General features: G+C 47.5%; 1 protein-coding gene across 1 annotated transcript in view; it reads right to left on the bottom strand.

The window, feature by feature from the left end:
- LOC135057084 (uncharacterized) overlaps positions 1-16,743 on the bottom strand; it is a 140,703-nt gene that overhangs the window by 111,271 nt on the left and 12,689 nt on the right. Inside the window, exons 2-6 of the mRNA XM_063962983.1 lie at positions 16,019-16,166; positions 13,437-13,628; positions 12,070-12,148; positions 11,854-11,951; positions 10,606-11,323 (exon numbers count right to left, since the gene is read on the bottom strand). Coding sequence (XP_063819053.1) covers positions 10,606-11,323; positions 11,854-11,951; positions 12,070-12,148; positions 13,437-13,628; positions 16,019-16,123 — 1,192 coding nt within the window. The 5' untranslated portion in view covers positions 16,124-16,166. The remainder of the gene's footprint in view (positions 1-10,605; positions 11,324-11,853; positions 11,952-12,069; positions 12,149-13,436; positions 13,629-16,018; positions 16,167-16,743) is intronic.

The raw sequence follows: 16,743 nt of genomic DNA, 5'->3' as shown, positions 1-16,743 counted from the left end.
CCTGTAAAATGCACAGCGCTGACATGCAGGAGGCTCTGCAGAGGAGGATATTCCCAAACAATCCCAGGAATAGTGCTGCTCTGTGTAATGGCGCCCAAACACTGACAGGGAGTGAGGGGGAAAGAGATGCAGCTCCAGGGCGGGAACATGTACTCTAAATGATGCCCTGGGGCTGGGGGAGGGGCTACAGGTTAAAGCCTTATCCCCCTGCTGGACTTCACCATCGGGTACTGTGGGCTTAAATAAACGGTTTTATGAGAGAAAACCGACCTGCGCCCTTGCCCTGGTGGTCTAGTGGGGTCCCTGTACTGCCACAGTGTCCACGCCAGCGTGCACGGCCCGCCTCCAACCGGCCACGCTGGACCGCGACAAAGAGCGGGTCCCGCCGGGGAAACCCACTTACCTCCTCCCTATGTGTGGCCACGCAATCCAGGAGAGCAGCGGTCGTGTGTGCGACTATCCAGAAGAAAATCCGGAGCCTCCGCTATAAGTACCCGGCAACCAGGGCGCGGGAGTGTACAGCGCCGCTGGGGGAGTGATGGAGCTGCAGCAGGAGATGTCTTCTGACATCTAGCACAGACAGTGCCTCTGCTGCAGCCCTTGAGGTCTTCTTTTTCTTCAAAAAGCTTCTTCTCAGGGCTGCTGGAGCAGCCCCCCTGTTGTATGCCTGCTCACTGCAAGCACCAACTACAAAACTGAGCTTCTGTGCACGGAGGCCGTGCTGTACATTATGGGAACAGTCAAAGCTTTGAGCCTGTTGGTGCTTCAGATCAAAATCCTACTCTACATCCCAATGTCAATCCTTGTGGAGCCCAGTGTACCCCGCAGAAGAAATAAATATTTGGACAATCAAAAAGTTTAACTCAATACTTTGTAATATAACCTCGGTTGGCAATTACTTAGGTCAAACGTTTCCTGTAGTTCTTGACCAGGTTTGAACACACTGTAGCAGGTATTTTGGCCCACTCTTCCATGCAGATCTTCTCTAGATCTGTCATGTTTTGGGGCTATCGCCAGGCAACACGGACTTTCAACTCTCTCCACAGATTTTCTATTGGGTTGAGGTCTGGAGACTGGCTAGACCACTCCAGGACCTTGAAATGTTTCTTACGGAGCCACTCCTTAGTTGCCCGGGCAGTGTGTTTGGGGTCATTGTCATGCTGGAAGACCCAGCCACATTCCATCATCAATGCTCTTACTGAGGGAAGGAGGTTTTTGCCCAAAATCTCACGATACATGGCCCCATTCATCCTCTCCTTAATATGGATCAGTCGTCCTGTCCCCTTTGCAGAAAAGCAGCCCCAAAGCATGATGTTTACACCCCCATGCTTCTTGGGATGCCATTCATCATTCTTCTCCCTCCAAACACGGCAAGTGGAGTTTATACCAAAAAGTTAGATTTTATTCTCATCTGACATTCTCCCAATCCTCCTCTGGATCATCCAGATGGTCACTGGCAAACTTTAGGCGGGCCTGGACATGAGCTGGCTTAAGCAGGGGGACCTTTCGGGTGCTGCAGGATTTCAATCCATGACGAAGTGTGTTATTAATGGTAACCTTTGTGACTGTGGACCCAGCTCTCTTGAGGTCATTGACCAGGTCCCCCCGTGTAGTTCTGGGCTGATTCCTCACCGTTCTCAAGATCATTGAAACCCCACGAGGTGAGATCTTGCATGGAGCCCCGGATCGAGGGAGACTGTCAGTGATCTTGTATTTCTTCCATTTTTAAATAATTGCGCCAATAGTTGATCTCTTCTCAGCAAGCTGCTTGCCTATTGTCGAGTAGCTCATCCCAGCCTTGTGCAGATCTACAATTTTGTCCCTGGTGTACTTAGACAGCTCTCTGGTCTTGGCCACGGTGGAGAGGTAGCAGTCTGACTGTTTTAGGGTGTGGACAGGTGTCTTTTATACAGATAACCAGTTCAAACAGGTGCCATTAATACAGGTAATGAGTGGAGGATAGAAGAGCTTCTTAAAGAAGAAGTAACAGTTCTGTGAGAGCCAGATATCTTGCTGCTTGGTAGGTGTCCAAATAGTTATTTTCCACAAGAATATACAAGTAAATTGTTTAAAAATCATACAATGTGATTTCCTGAGGGGTTTTTTTCTTCAGATTTTGTCTCTCACAGTTGAAGTGTACCTATGATAAAAATAACAGACCTCTCTCAGCTTTTTAAGTGGGTCAACTTGCACAATCGATGGCTGTCCAAATACTTTTTTGCCCCACTCTATGTTAGTACAGCTTAAAACGGGTTTGCTCGTTAGAGAAGCTATAAAACTTCCTTTGAGCTACTTGAGTATCTGGAGCGTCACATTTGTGGGTTCGATTGTACTCTCAAAATAGCAAGAAAAAGAGAACTTTCATGTGAAACGCGACAGTCTATTCTTGTACTTAGAAATGAAGACTATTCCACGCGAGAAATTGCCATCAAGCTGAACATTTCCTACAACGGCGTGTACTCCTCCATGCAGAGAACAGAACAAACAGGCTCTAACCAGAGTAGAAAGAGAAGTAGGAGGCCCTGGTGCACAACTGAGCAAGAAGACAAGTACATTAGAGAGTTTCTAGTTGGAAATATAGACTCCTCACAGGTCCTCAACTGGCAGCATCATTAAATGGTACCCGCAAAACGCCAGTGTCAACGTCTACAGCCAGCATCCCGGCTGCCGGTAAATCATACCCAACCCATCAGAACAGCCAGAATGGGAAGGTCCACATAATTAGAAATCTCATGCAGCTGCACTGCTGCACGTACCCTAAGCATCCAGACTCTTAGGTAACCACAGTCGCCATAGCTGTCTGGCATCCTGGTTGCATAGCAACCAGCGGGACCTATGGTGTCCCGGATGCCTATCAACAACTGGGACTTGTCAGGGAGACAAGCCGCCAGCAGTGGCTTTTAACACTTACAAGTCTGAGCAATTGCATGTCTTCTCCACCTTTGGGAAACATATTTCAACTTGGACTCCCTGGTGCTCTTAGATCCTCTATTACTGTGCTTGGCAATCCCTGTGATCAGTGTGACGGAGGGAAACATATCTCAGCTTGGGCTGCATTGCTGCTGTTAGACCATCTATTGCTGCTGCTTGGCAATCCCTGTGATAAGTGTGATGGCGGGAAACATATCTCAGCTTGGGCTCTCCTGGTGCTGTTAGACCCTCTATTGCTGTTGCTTGGCAATCCCTGTGATCAGTGTGACGGAGGGAAACATCTCAGCTTGGGCTCCTCTGGTGCTGTTAGATCCTCTATTACTGTGCTTGGCAATCCCTGTGATCAGTGTGACGGAGGGAAACATATCTCAGCTTGGGCTCTCCTGGTGCTGTTAGACCCTCTATTGCTGCTGCTTGGCAATCCCTGTGATCAGTGTGACAGAGGGAAACATCTCAGCTTGGGCTCCTCTGGTGCTGTTAGACCCTCTATTGCTGCTGCTTGGCAATCCCTGTGATCAGTGTGACGGAGGGAAACATCTCAGCTTGGGCTCCTCTGGTGCTGTTAGACCCTCTATTGCTGCTGCTTGGCAATCCCTGTGATCAGTGTGACGGAGGGAAACATCTCAGCTTGGGCTCCTCTGGTGCTGTTAGATCCTCTATTACTGTGCTTGGCAATCCCTGTGATCAGTGTGACGGAGGGAAACATATCTCAGCTTGGGCTCTCCTGGTGCTGTTAGACCCTCTATTGCTGCCGCTTGGCAATGCCTGTGATCAGTGTGACGGAGGGAAACATATCTCTGTTCGCAGCAATCGTGGATCGGGCGTCTGAGGCCGCCAGGCAAAGTGACATCATCATGTGGGTTCAGGTGCTTGAAGCGGACCTGACTTCTTGCCCGCCGCTGGCATCACAGATAAAGAAGACACCCTTATTTAAGGTAACATTGTAACACTTCTTGTTTCTTAACAGTTCTGAGCAGACATTATGCCTGCACATTTAATTTAAGAACTAAATACACATTATCTTGAGTGATAAATCCGACGAGTGCCGCCTAGTTCTTGTGTTTTGTCTGTTTCAGGAACCTTATTCTCATATGGTATGAGAGGAAGGCACAGCGGTTGGTGTATTGCATTGGAGTGAATATTACCAACATGGTGACATGATGTGAGGGGAGAGCAGAAGAATAAATAAGAATTTACTCACCGGTAATTCTATTTCTCGTAGTCCGTAGTGGATGCTGGGACTCCGTAAGGACCATGGGGAATAGAAGCTCCGCAGGAGACTGGGCACAACTATAAAGAAAGCTTTAGGTCTAACTGGTGTGCACTGGCTCCTCCCACTATGACCCTCCTCCAGACTTCAGTTAGGATACTGTGCCCGGAAGAGCTGACACAAGAAGGAAGGATTTTGAATCCCGGGTAAGACTCATACCAGCCACACCAATCACACCATATAACTCGTGATACAATACCCAGTTAACAGTATGATAACAACTGAGCCTCTCAACAATAACCCTTTAGTTAAGCAATAACTATATATAAGTATTGCAGTCAATCCGCACTTGGGATGGGCGCCCAGCATCCACAACGGACTACGAGAAATAGAATTACCGGTGAGTAGATTCTTATTTTCTCTGACGTCCTAAGTGGATGCTGGGATTCCGTAAGGACCATGGGGATTATACCAAAGCTCCCAAACGGGCGGGAGAGTGCGGATGACTCTGCAGCACCGAATGGGCAAACTCTAGGTCCTACTCAGCCAGGGTGTCAAACTTGTAGAATTTAGCAAACGTGTTTGACCCGACCAAGTAGCTGCCCGGCAAAGTTGAAGAGCCGAGACCCCTCGGGCAGCCGCCCAAGAAGAGCCCACCTTCCTCGTGGAATGGGTTTTCACTGATATAGGATGCGGCAGTCCAGCCGCAGAATATGCAAGCTGAATCGTACTACAGATCCAGCGAGCAATAGTCTGCTTTGAAGCAGGTGCACCCAACTTGTTGGGCGCATACAGGATAAATAGCAAGTCAGTCTTTCTGACTCCAGCTGTCCTGGAAACATATATTTTCAGGGCCCTGACTACGTCCAACAACTTGGAAGCCTCCAAGTCTTTTGTAGCCGCAGGCACCACAATAGGTACGTTCAGATGAAACGCCGATACCACTTTAGGGAGAAACTGGGGACGAGTCCTCAATTCTGCCCTATCCATATGGAAAATCAGATAAGGGCTTTTACATGACAAAGCTGCCAATTCTGATACACGCCTGGCCGAAGCCAAGGCCAACAACATGACCACTTTCCACGTGAGATATTTCAAATCCACGGTTTTCAGTGGCTCAAACCAATGTGACTTTAGGAAATCCAACACCACGTTGAGATCCCAAGGTGCCACAAAAGGGGGCTGAATATGCAGAACTCCCTTGACAAAAGTCTGAACTTCAGGTAGTGAAGCCAGTTCTCTATGGAAGAAAATCGATAGAGCCGAAATCTGGACCTTAATGGAACCCAATTTAAGGCCCATAGTCACCCCTGACTGTAGGAAGTGCAGTAAACGGCCCAGCTGAAATTCTTCCGTTGGGGCCTTCCTGGCCTCACACCACGCAACATATTTTCGCCATATGCGGTGATAATGGTTTGCGGTTACTTCTTTCCTAGCCTTAATCAGCGTAGGAATGACTTCCTCCGGAATGCCCTTTTCCTTCAGGATCCGGTGTTCAACCGCCATGCCATCAAACGCAGCCGCGGTAAGTCTTGGAACAGACAGGGCCCCTGCAGCAGCAGGTCTTGTCTGAGGGGTAGAGGCCATGGGTCCTCTGAGATCATTTCTTGAAGTTCCGGGTACCAAGCTCTTCTTGGCCAATCCGGAACAATGAGTATAGTTCTTACTCCTCTTCTCCGTATTTTCCTCAGTGCCTTTGGTATGAGAGGAAGAGGAGGGAACACATAAACCGACCAGTACACCCACGGTGTCACTAGAGCGTCCACAGCCATCGCCTGCGGGTCCCTTGACCTGGCGCAATACTTTTCTAGCTTTTTGTTGAGGCGGGACGCCATCATGTCCACCTGTGGCCTTTCCCAATGGTTTACAATCATTTGGAAGACTTCTGGATGAAGTCCCCACTCTCCCGGGTGGAGGTCGTGCCTGCTGAGGAAGTCTGCTTCCCAGTTGTCCGCTGACAGTGATAACACGTGATTTTCCGCCCATCGGAGAATCCTTGTGGCTTCTGCCGTTGCCGTCCTGCTTCTCGTGCCGCCCTGTCGGTTTACATGGGCGACCGCCGTGATGTTGTCTGACTGGATCAGTACCGGCTGGTTTTGAAGCAGGGGTTTTGCCTGACTTAGGGCATTGTAAATGGCCCTTAGTTCCAGAATATTTATGTGCAGGGAAGTCTCCTGACTTGACCATAGTCCTTGGAAGTTTCTTCCCTGTGTGACTGCCCCCCAGCCTCGAAGGCTGGCATCCGTGGTCACCAGGACCCAGTCCTGTATGCCGAATCTGTGGCCCTCTTGAAGATGAGCACTCTGCAGCCACCACAGCAGAGACACCCTTGTCCTTGGAGACAGGGTTATCAGTCGATGCATCTGAAGATGCGATCCGGACCACTTGTCCAACAGGTCCCACTGAAAGGTTCTTGCATGAAACCTGCTGAATGGAATCGCTTCGTAGGAAGCTACCATTTTTCCCAGGATCCGCGTGCAGTGATGCACCGACACCTGTTTTGGTTTTAGGAGGCCTCTGACTAGAGATGACAGCTCCTTGGCCTTCTCCTCCGGGAGAAACACTTTTTTCTGTTCTGTGTCCAGAACCAGCCCCAGGAACAGTAGACGTGTCGTAGGGACCAGCTGTGACTTTGGAATGTTTAGAATCCAGCCGTGCTGTTGGAGCACTTCCCGAGATAGTGCTACCCCGACCAACAACTGCTCTCTGGACCTCGCCTTTATCAGATCGTCCAAGTACGGGATAATTAAAACTCCCTTCTTTCGAAGGAGTATGATCATTTCGGACATTACCTTGGTAAAGACCCTCAGAGCCGTGGATAGACCGAACGGCAACGTCTGGAATTGGTGAGGGTGGTAAATGGGGACATGCAGGTAAGCATCCTTGATGTTCAGTGATACCATGTAATCCCCCTCGTCCAGGCTTGCAATAACCGCCCTGAGCGATTCCATCTTGAACTTGAATTTTTTTATATATGTGTTCAAGGATAAATAAATGGGTTTCGGTACCACAAACATTGTGGAATAGTAACCCCTTCCTTGTTGAAGTAGGGGTACCTTTACTATCACCTGCTGTGAATACAGCTTGTGAATTGCCTGTAACACTGCCTCCCTGCCTGAGGGAGTGGTTGGTAAGGCAGATTTGAGGAAACAGCACGGGGGGGGGGGGGGGGACGTCTCGAATTCCAGCTTGTACCGCTGAGATACTATCTGAAAAATCCAGGGATCCACCCGTGAGCGAGCCCACTGATTGCTGAAATATTTGAGACGGGCCCCCACCGTACCTGGCTCCGCCTGTGGAGCCCCAGGGTCATGCTGTGGACTTAGAGGAAGCGGGGGAGGACTTTTGCTCCTGGGAACTGGCTGTATGCTGCAGCTTCTTTCCTCTACCTCTGCCTCTGGGCAGAAAGGACGCGCCTTTAACCTGCTTGCCCCTATTGGGCCGAAAGGACTGTACCTGATAATACGGTGCTTTCTTTGGTTGTGAGGGAACATGGGGTAAAAATGTAGACTTCCCAGCTGTTGCTGTGGAATTGAGGTCCGAGAGACCCTCCCCGAACAACTCCTCACCCTTATAAGGCAGAACTTCCATGTGTCTTTTGGAATCTGCATCTCCTGTCCACTGCCGAGTCCATAAGCCTCTCCTGGCAGAAATGGACATTGCACTAATTTTGGATGCCAGCCGGCAAATATCCCTCTGTGTATCCCTCATGTATAAAAGTGCGTCTTTTATATGCTCTACGTTTAGCAATATAGTGTCCCTGTCTAGGGTATCTATATTTTCTGACAGGGAATCTGACCATGCAGCAGCAGCACTGCACATCCAGGCTGAAGCAATAGCCGGTCTCAGTATAACACCTGTGTGTGTATATATAGATTTCAGGATAGCCTCCTGCTTTCTATCAGCAGATTCCTTCAGGGCGGCCGTATCCGGAGACGGTAGTGCCACCTTCTTTGACAAGCGTGTGAGCGCTTTATCCACCCTAGGGGATGTTTCCCAGCGTGACCTATCCTCTGGAGGGAAAGGGTACGCCATTAGTAACCTCTTAGAAATTAACAGCTTTTTAACAGGGGAAGCCCACGCTTCTTCACACACTTCATTTAACTCCTCAGATGGAGGAAAAGCTACTGGTAGTTTTTTGTCTCCAAAAATAATACCCTTTTTTGTGGTACCGGGGGTAACATCAGAAATGTGCAACACATTTTTCATTGCCTCAATCATGTAACGTGTGGCCCTACTGGAAGTTACATTAGTCTCATCGTCGTCGACACTGGAGTCAGTATCCGCGTCGACATCTGTGTCTGCCATCTGAGGTAGCGGGCGTTTTAGAGCCCCTGATAGCTTTTGAGACGCCTGGGCAGGCACAGGCTGAGAAGCCGGCTGTCCCACATTAGGTATGTCGTCAAACCTTTTATGCAAGGAGTCGACACTGTCGCGTAATTCCTTCCACAGCACCATCCACTCAGGTGTCGACCCCGCAGGGGGTGACATCACATTTACAAGCATCTGCTCCGCCTCCACATAAGCCTCCTCATCAAACATGTCGACACAGCCGTACCAACACACCGCAAACACACAGGGAATGTTCTGACAGAGGACAGGACCCCACAAAGCCCTTTGGGGAGACAGAGAGAGAGTATGCCAGCACACACCAGAGCGCTATATAACACAGGGATCCCACTATAATGAGTGTTTTCCCTTATAGCTGCTTTTTATATATATATATATATATATATATATATATATATCTCTATCCTGCGCCTAAATTTAGTGCCCCCCCTCTCTTTTTTACCCTTCTGTAGTGTTCAGACTGCAGGGTAGAGCCAGGGAGCTTCCTTCCAGCGGAGCTGTGAGGGAAAAATGGCGCCAGTGTGCTGAGGGAGATGGCCCCGCCCCTTTTCCGGCTGACTTCTCCCGCTTTTTCTGGAATACTGGAAGGGGTATTTTTACATCTATATAGCCTCTAGGACTATATATGATGTAGATTTGCCAGCCAAGGTGTCATATATTGCCCTCAGGGCGCCCCCCCCCCCCCCCCCTGCGCCCTGCACCCTGCACCCATCAGTGATCGGAGTGTGAGGTGTACATGAGGAACAATGGCGCACAGCTGCAGTGCTGTGCACTACCTTGGTGAAGACCGAAGTCTTCTGCCGACGATTTTCCGGACCTCTTCATGCTTCTGGCTCTGTAAGGGGGACGGCGGCGCGGCTCCGGGAACGAACACCAAGGTCGGGTCCTGCGGTCGATCCCTCTGGAGCTATTGGTGTCCAGTAGCCTAAGAAGCCCAAACTACCACCTGTTAGGTAGGTTCGCTTCTTCTCCCCTTAGTCCCTCGCTGCAGTGAGTCTGTTGCCAGCAGATCTCACTGTAAAATAAAAAACCTAAATATACTTTCTTTCTAGGAGCTCAGGAGAGCCCCTAGTGTGCATCCAGCTCAGCCGGGCACAAGATTCTAACAGAAGTCTGGAGGAGGGTCATAGTGGGAGGAGCCAGTGCACACCAGTTAGACCTAAAGCTTTCTTTATAGTTGTGCCCAGTCTCCTGCGGAGCTGCTATTCCCCATGGTCCTTACGGAGTCCCAGCATCCACTTAGGACGTCAGAGAAATAGGGGCTGATGGCTCCTGATGTATGAGATACACCAGAGAGTGTGGGGAGGAGACTAGTCAGATCTCTGGGCTGGTAACACACAGTGACATGATGTGAGGGGGAGAGCAGGAGTATAATAGGGGCTGATGGCTCCTGATGTATGAGCTACACCAGAGAGTGTGGGGAGGAGACTGGTCAGATCTCTGGGCTGGTAACACACAGTGACATGATGTGAGGAGGAGAGCAGGAGTATAATAGGGGCTGATGGCTCCTGATGTATGAGATAAACCAGAGTGTGTGAGGAGGAGACTGGTCAGATCTCTGGGCTGGTAACACACAGTGACATGATGTGAGGGGGAGAGCAGGAGTATAATAGGGGCTGATGGCTCCTGATGTATGAGATACACCAGAGAGTGTGGGGAGGAGACTGGTCAGATCTCTGGGCTGGTAACACACAGTGACATGATGTGAGGTGGAGAGCAGGAGTATAATAGGGGCTGATGGCTCCTGATGTATGAGCTACACCAGAGAGTGTGGGGAGGAAACTGGTCAGATCTCTGGGCTGGTAACACACAGTGACATGATGTGAAGGGGAGAGCAGGAGTATAATAGGGGCTGATGGATCCTGATGTATGAGATACACCAGAGAGTGTTGGCAGGAGACTGGTCAGATCTCTGGGCTGGAACACACAGTGACATGATGTGAGGGGGAGAGCAGGAATACAATAGGTGCTGATGGCTCCTGATTCCCCCACTTTACAGATACATTTCCCTCATTAGTATGAAATGACAGGGGAGGGTGAAGTATGGGAGATTTTGTAGTAACTGGTCAAGAAGAATATGTGACTATTTCCTGTAATAAGTGCTTATTACTCACCTGTGCTGATATCTGTAGGGATTTTCTCCTCCTTACACTGCTGATCACCCGTCACGTATGTCTCTTCTTCTCCCTCTGTATCTTCTGCCTTCATATCAGTCACATACGTCTCTTCTTCTCCCTCTATATCTTCTGCCCTTATATCTGCCACATACGTCTCTTCTTCTCCCTCTGTATCCTCTGCCTTCATATCAGTCACATACGTCTCTTCTTCTCCCTCTATATCTTCTGCCTTCATATCAGTCACATACGTCTCTTCTTCTCCCTCTATATCTTCTGCCTTCATATCAGTCACATACGTCTCTTCTTCTCCCTCTGTATCTTCTGCCTTCATATCAGTCACATACGTCTCTTCTTCTCCCTCTATATCTTCTGCCTTCATATCAGTCACATACGTCTCTTCTTCTCCCTCTATATCTCCTGCCTTCATATCAGTCACATACATCTCTTCTTCTCCCTCTGTATCTTCTGCCTTCATATCAGTCACATACGTCTCTTCTTCTCCCTCTGTATCTTCTGCCTTCATATCAGTCACATACGTCTCTTCTTCTCCCTCTGTATCTTCTGCCTTCATATCAGTCACATACGTCTCTTCTTCTCCCTCTATATCTTCTGCCTTCATATCAGTCACATACGTCTCTTCTCCCTCTATATCTTCTGCCCTCATATCAGCCACATACGTCTCTTCTTCTCCCTTTATATTAGTCAGATCTTCACCCTGAATAACCCATATATAAATTAATGCGTTATTAATGCCGGACATCATTACTCAGAGTAATCAGGAGACTATCAGAGTATTAGACACACAGATCTGTACAGACCATACAGTGTAATGGTTCTCAGTCATATCCCGCTGGGTTCCCCTTCCAGTCCATTTGACTTATTTGTACCCCTGACATTTGCAAAGCAATACATTTGTAATTAATATAATTGCTATCAGATAAAATGTTTAGGTGCCGTTATATAGAAATGATATAAACATTTAAGAAAAATAACACAATAGAACTAATTGCCCAGATTTCTCACATATTACACTTTATGACATATGTAAAATATACAATAAATCTGTGATCCCCATCTGCTTTCTTATACAGGGATAGATGTTTTGATGTTATCAGGGTCCTACTGTGGTGCATGGGGCTAGAGACCCCCAATTACTCTGCTTTCCCTGTGTCTCATTATCACCTGGAATGACTGATACAGTGACCGTCACTTTGGTATATTGGCGAGATCCTAAATCCCACCTACCTGATCCTCCTGTGGGGTCCTGTGATTCTCCTCTGTACAATCCTGGGAATACAGAGGACGGGGACATCTCTCTGGGGTATCTCTGTTACTGGGCCCATCTGTAGGAGACACACAGTGACTGAGTACAGTGTATATATGTGATTACCAGGTGATGTGTGTATATAGGGGCCCCCATACCTGCTCTCCCCTGTACAATACATGACAGTCTCCTCTTACCCAGTGATGTGATGGGCCGGTGATTCTCCATCATCACGTCCTTGTACAGACCCCTGTGTTCCTCTATATACTCCCCCTCCTGCATGGAGACATAGACAGTGACATCCTGACACCTTATAGGCACCTGACACACACAGTGATACAGTCATTACCCAGACACATCCCCTGGTGTTACAGTATAATGTCCCATTCCCAGCAGTCACCTCTCCAGTCATCACCCAGACACATCCCCTGGTGTTACTGTATAATGTCCCATTCCCAGCAGTCACCTCTCCAGTCATCACCCAGACACATCCCCTGGTGTTACTGTATAATGTCCCATTCCCAGCAGTCACCTCTCCAGTCATCACCCAGACACGTCCCCTGGTGTTACTGTATAATGTCCCATTCCCAGCAGTCACCTCTCCAGTCATCACCCAGACACGTCCCCTGGTGTTACTGTATAATGTCCAATTCCCAGCAGTCACCTCTCCAGTCATCACCCAGACACGTCCCCTGGTGTTACTGTATAATGTCCCATTCCCAGCAGTCACCTCTCCAGTCATCACCCAGACACATTCCCTGGTGTTACTGTATAATGTCCCATTCCCAGCAGTCACCTCTCCAGTCATCATCCAGACACATCCCCTGGTGTTACTGTATAATGTCCCATTCCCAGCAGTCACCTCTCCAGTCATCACCCAGACACGTCCCCTGGTGTTACTGTATAATGTCACATTCCCAGCAGTCACCTCTCCAGTCATCACCCAGGCACGTCCCCTGGTGTTACTGTATAATGCCCCATTCCCAGCAGTCATCGCCCAGACACATTCCCTGGTGTTACTGTATAATGCCCCATTCCCAGCAGTTACCTCTCCAGTCATCACCCAGACACATTCCCTGGTGTTACTGTATAATGCCCCATTCCCAGCAGTCACCTCTCCAGTCATCACCCAGACACATACCCTGGTGTTACTGTATAATGTCACATTCCCAGCAGTCACCTCTCCAGTCATCACCCAGGCACGTCCCCTGGTGTTACTGTATAATGCCCCATTCCCAGCAGTCATCACCCAGACACATTCCCTGGTGTTACTGTATAATGCCCCATTCCCAGCAGTTACCTCTCCAGTCATCACCCAGACACATTCCCTGGTGTTACTGTATAATGCCCCATTCCCAGCAGTTACCTCTCCAGTCATCACCCAGACACATCCCCTGGTGTTACTGTATAATGTCCCATTCCCAGCAGTCACCTCTCCAGTCATCACCCAGACACATTCCCTGGTGTTACTGTATAATGTCCCATTCCCAGCAGTCACCTCTCCAGTCATCACTTAGACACATCCCCTGGTGTTACTGTATAATGCCCCATTCCCAGCAGTCACCTCTCCAGTCAGCAGCTGAATGATCTTGTTGGTGAGTACCAGGATCTTCTGGTCATTGTCTCTCTCATGTATCAGTGAGTGAGGTTGAGGCACCGTGATGGGGCTCTGGGTCCTGCTCAGTTCTCCTGACATGATAGAACTGCTGCTTGGTAATTCACACTCAACAGATATCTTCCTCACTATGGTGTAATCCTTTATAATGTGAAAGACACCAAATATTACTGCATACACTCCCAGATCCCCTCACCTCCCCAGTAACATAGTAACTAAGGTTGAAAAAAGACAATTGTCCTTCGAGTTCAACATATTTGTGGTCTCCTATGCAGTCTTATTATAGGACTAGTTATTTTTATGTTAGGACTAGTTCAACACCTTTAAGAATGGGTTAGATAAATTCCTATTGGATAAAGATATTCAGGGTTATGGTGCGTAGGCACGCATTATAGTTACTATAACTAGTCCAACCCTGAATATCTTTATCCAATAGGAATTTATCGAACCCATTCTTAAAGGTGTTGACTGAGTCGGCCCAGGGAATTCCAAACACGTATTGTCCTTACTGTGAAAAAACCTTTTCGCCTCAATGTGCGGAAACTCCTCTCCTCTAACCTAAGTGAGTGACCACGTGTCCTCTGTGCTGATCTTATTGAAAACAGGTCCCTCCCATGCTCTGTGTATTGACCCCTTATATAGTTGTAGATGTTGATCATGTCCCCTCTTAATCTCCTCTTTTCCAATGTAAACATGCCTAACCTTGCAAGCCTTTCCTTGTATTCCAGCGTCTCCATGCCCTTGATTAGTTTGGTCGCCCGCCTCTGAACCTTTTCTAGCTCCAGGATATCCTTTTTGTAATATGGTGCCCAAAATTGCACAGAGTGTTCAAGATGTGGCCTCACTAGTGATTTATATAATGAGAGTATAATACTCTCTTTTCTTTTGCATCAATTCTTCGTTTTATGCATGCTAATATCTTATTAGCCTTCTTTGCTACAATCCTACTTTGGGTACTGCTGCTTAATTTATCTATGTGAACACCCAAGTATTTTTTCCAGTACAGTATCCCCTAATATTACCCCATTTAGTATGTAGGTGTAATTTTTGGTCTTGCCCCCACAGTGCATTACCTTACACTTGTCTGTGTTTCATCTCACTCTCCATTTTGCTGTCCATGTTTCCAGTTTAGTTAATTTGTTCTGAAGAGACTCAGCATCCCCCTCCGTATTTATAACCTTACACAATTTGGTATTGTCTGCGAAAATTGACACCATACTCTCTAGACCTACTGTTAGGTCGTTGATGAAAATGTTGAACAAAAGTGGTCCAAGTACAGACCCTTGTGGCACACCACTTAGTACTTTAGTCCAAATTGAAAATGATCCATTGACCACAATGCGCTGCTCCCTGTTAACTAACCAATTACTGACCCAAGTGCATATTGTGCTCCCTAGCCCTATTTTTTGTAGTTTATAGATACGACGCATGTGTGGTACAGTGTCGAAAGCTTTGGCAAAGTCTAAAAAGATTATATCCACCTCCTTACCCTGATCCAGGTTTGCACTTACTGTTTCATAAAAGCCAAGTTGGTCTGACATGATCTGTCCTTCACAAATCCATGTTGGTTCCTTTTAATGACCTTATTTGCTTAAACAAACTTTTTAATACTGTCCCTTAGAATACCTTCCAATACTTTCCCCACTATAGATGTAAGACTAACTGGTCTAGAATTACCTGGTTCAGCTATGCTCCCCTTGTTGAATATCGGCACTACCTCCGCTATACGCCACTCTTTGGGAATCATACCCGATTTAACCGAATCCACGAAGATCAAAAATAGCGGTCTTGCTAGTTCAGCGTGCAGCTCCATAAGAACCCAGGGGTGAATTCCATCGGGACCAGGTGACTTATTAATCTTTAACTTTTTTAATCGGTCACAGACTACCTCCTCACACAAATAAGCATTTAGCAGTGGGAAATTATCTTTGTTGAGATTTTGTGTTAGACCCAGCATTTGGTTCTCTCTGGTAAATACCGTTGAAAAAAACTTGTTTAGTTTGTTTGCTATGTCATTATCATTTTTGATTAAGACTCCCCCTCCAGTCATGTCCCTGTATTATTACTATAGATATGTGATGTCACTGTGACACTCCCATATCCCCTCACCTCCCTAGTCATGTCCCTGAATTATTACTATAGATATATGATGTTACTGTGACACTCCCATATCCCCTCACCTCCAGTCATGTCCCTGTATTACTACTATAGATATGTGATGTCACTGTGACACTCCCAGATGCCCTCATCTCCCCAGTCATGTCCCTGTATTATTACTATAGATATATGTTACTGCATACACTCCCAGATCCCCTCACCTCCCCAGTCATGTCCCTGTATTATTACTATAGATATGTGATGTCACTGTCACACTCCCAGATCCTCACCTCCCCAGTCATGTCCCTGTATTATTACTATAGATATAAATGATGTCACTGTGACACTCACAGATCCCTTCACCTCCCCAGTCATGTCCCTGTATTATTATTATAGATATGTGATGTCACAGTGACAGTCCCAGATCCCCTCACCTCCCCAGTCAGCAGGTAGATGATCTCCAGGGTGAGATTTAGGATCCTCTCAGACATGTGACTCCTGTCGTGCTCCATCCTCAGGGAATCAGTGATGCATCTCATCCTCACGTCTAGTAAACACTCTGGTTCCTCACAGGTCAGTGGTCTAGGAGTAAGTATAATAATCATAGTAAACACCACAGAGCACACATGTAATATACTGTAAATATAAAGCACACATGTAATAAAGTCAAATAATAAGCACTGAGTGACCGTTAAATTCTCCTCATATAGCCCTGGGCACACATAAGACTCCCCAGTGACTGTTATGAGCCACGGCTGTGGCTCATTCCTGTTTTGCATTTTTGTTAGGTATTTCATGTTATACTTCTGTTTATGTTCCCCGTGGGTGTTATGGGGTGCTCGGAGCTCACCCTTAAGGAGGGGATACTGTTATGAACCACAGGTAGTGGTTCATTTCTATTTTATGTTTATTAAGTTGTCTTGCATGCCAGGATTTCCTGTTGCTCTGTTTTAGCATGCTCTTGTCTGCTGCCGCTGGTTAGTCTGTGTAATTGCAGCTTGTTCCATGTGTTCAGCCTCACCTGGCTGCTAATTGCATCTTGTCAGTTGGAATCATGCAATAGGCCAGCTGCTCTGGATTATTAATTAGGCCTCTCTGTTATATGCTGGCTGATTGCAGTTCACAGACGCTGGTGATATTTCTGGGTTTTCAGTCTGCT

This window comes from Pseudophryne corroboree, chromosome 3, assembly GCF_028390025.1.
Source record: "Pseudophryne corroboree isolate aPseCor3 chromosome 3, aPseCor3.hap2, whole genome shotgun sequence".
Taxonomy (NCBI): Eukaryota; Metazoa; Chordata; class Amphibia; order Anura; family Myobatrachidae; genus Pseudophryne; species Pseudophryne corroboree.
Note: the sequence above shows the minus strand (reverse complement) of the source record. Positions and strands in the feature narration are given on the sequence as shown.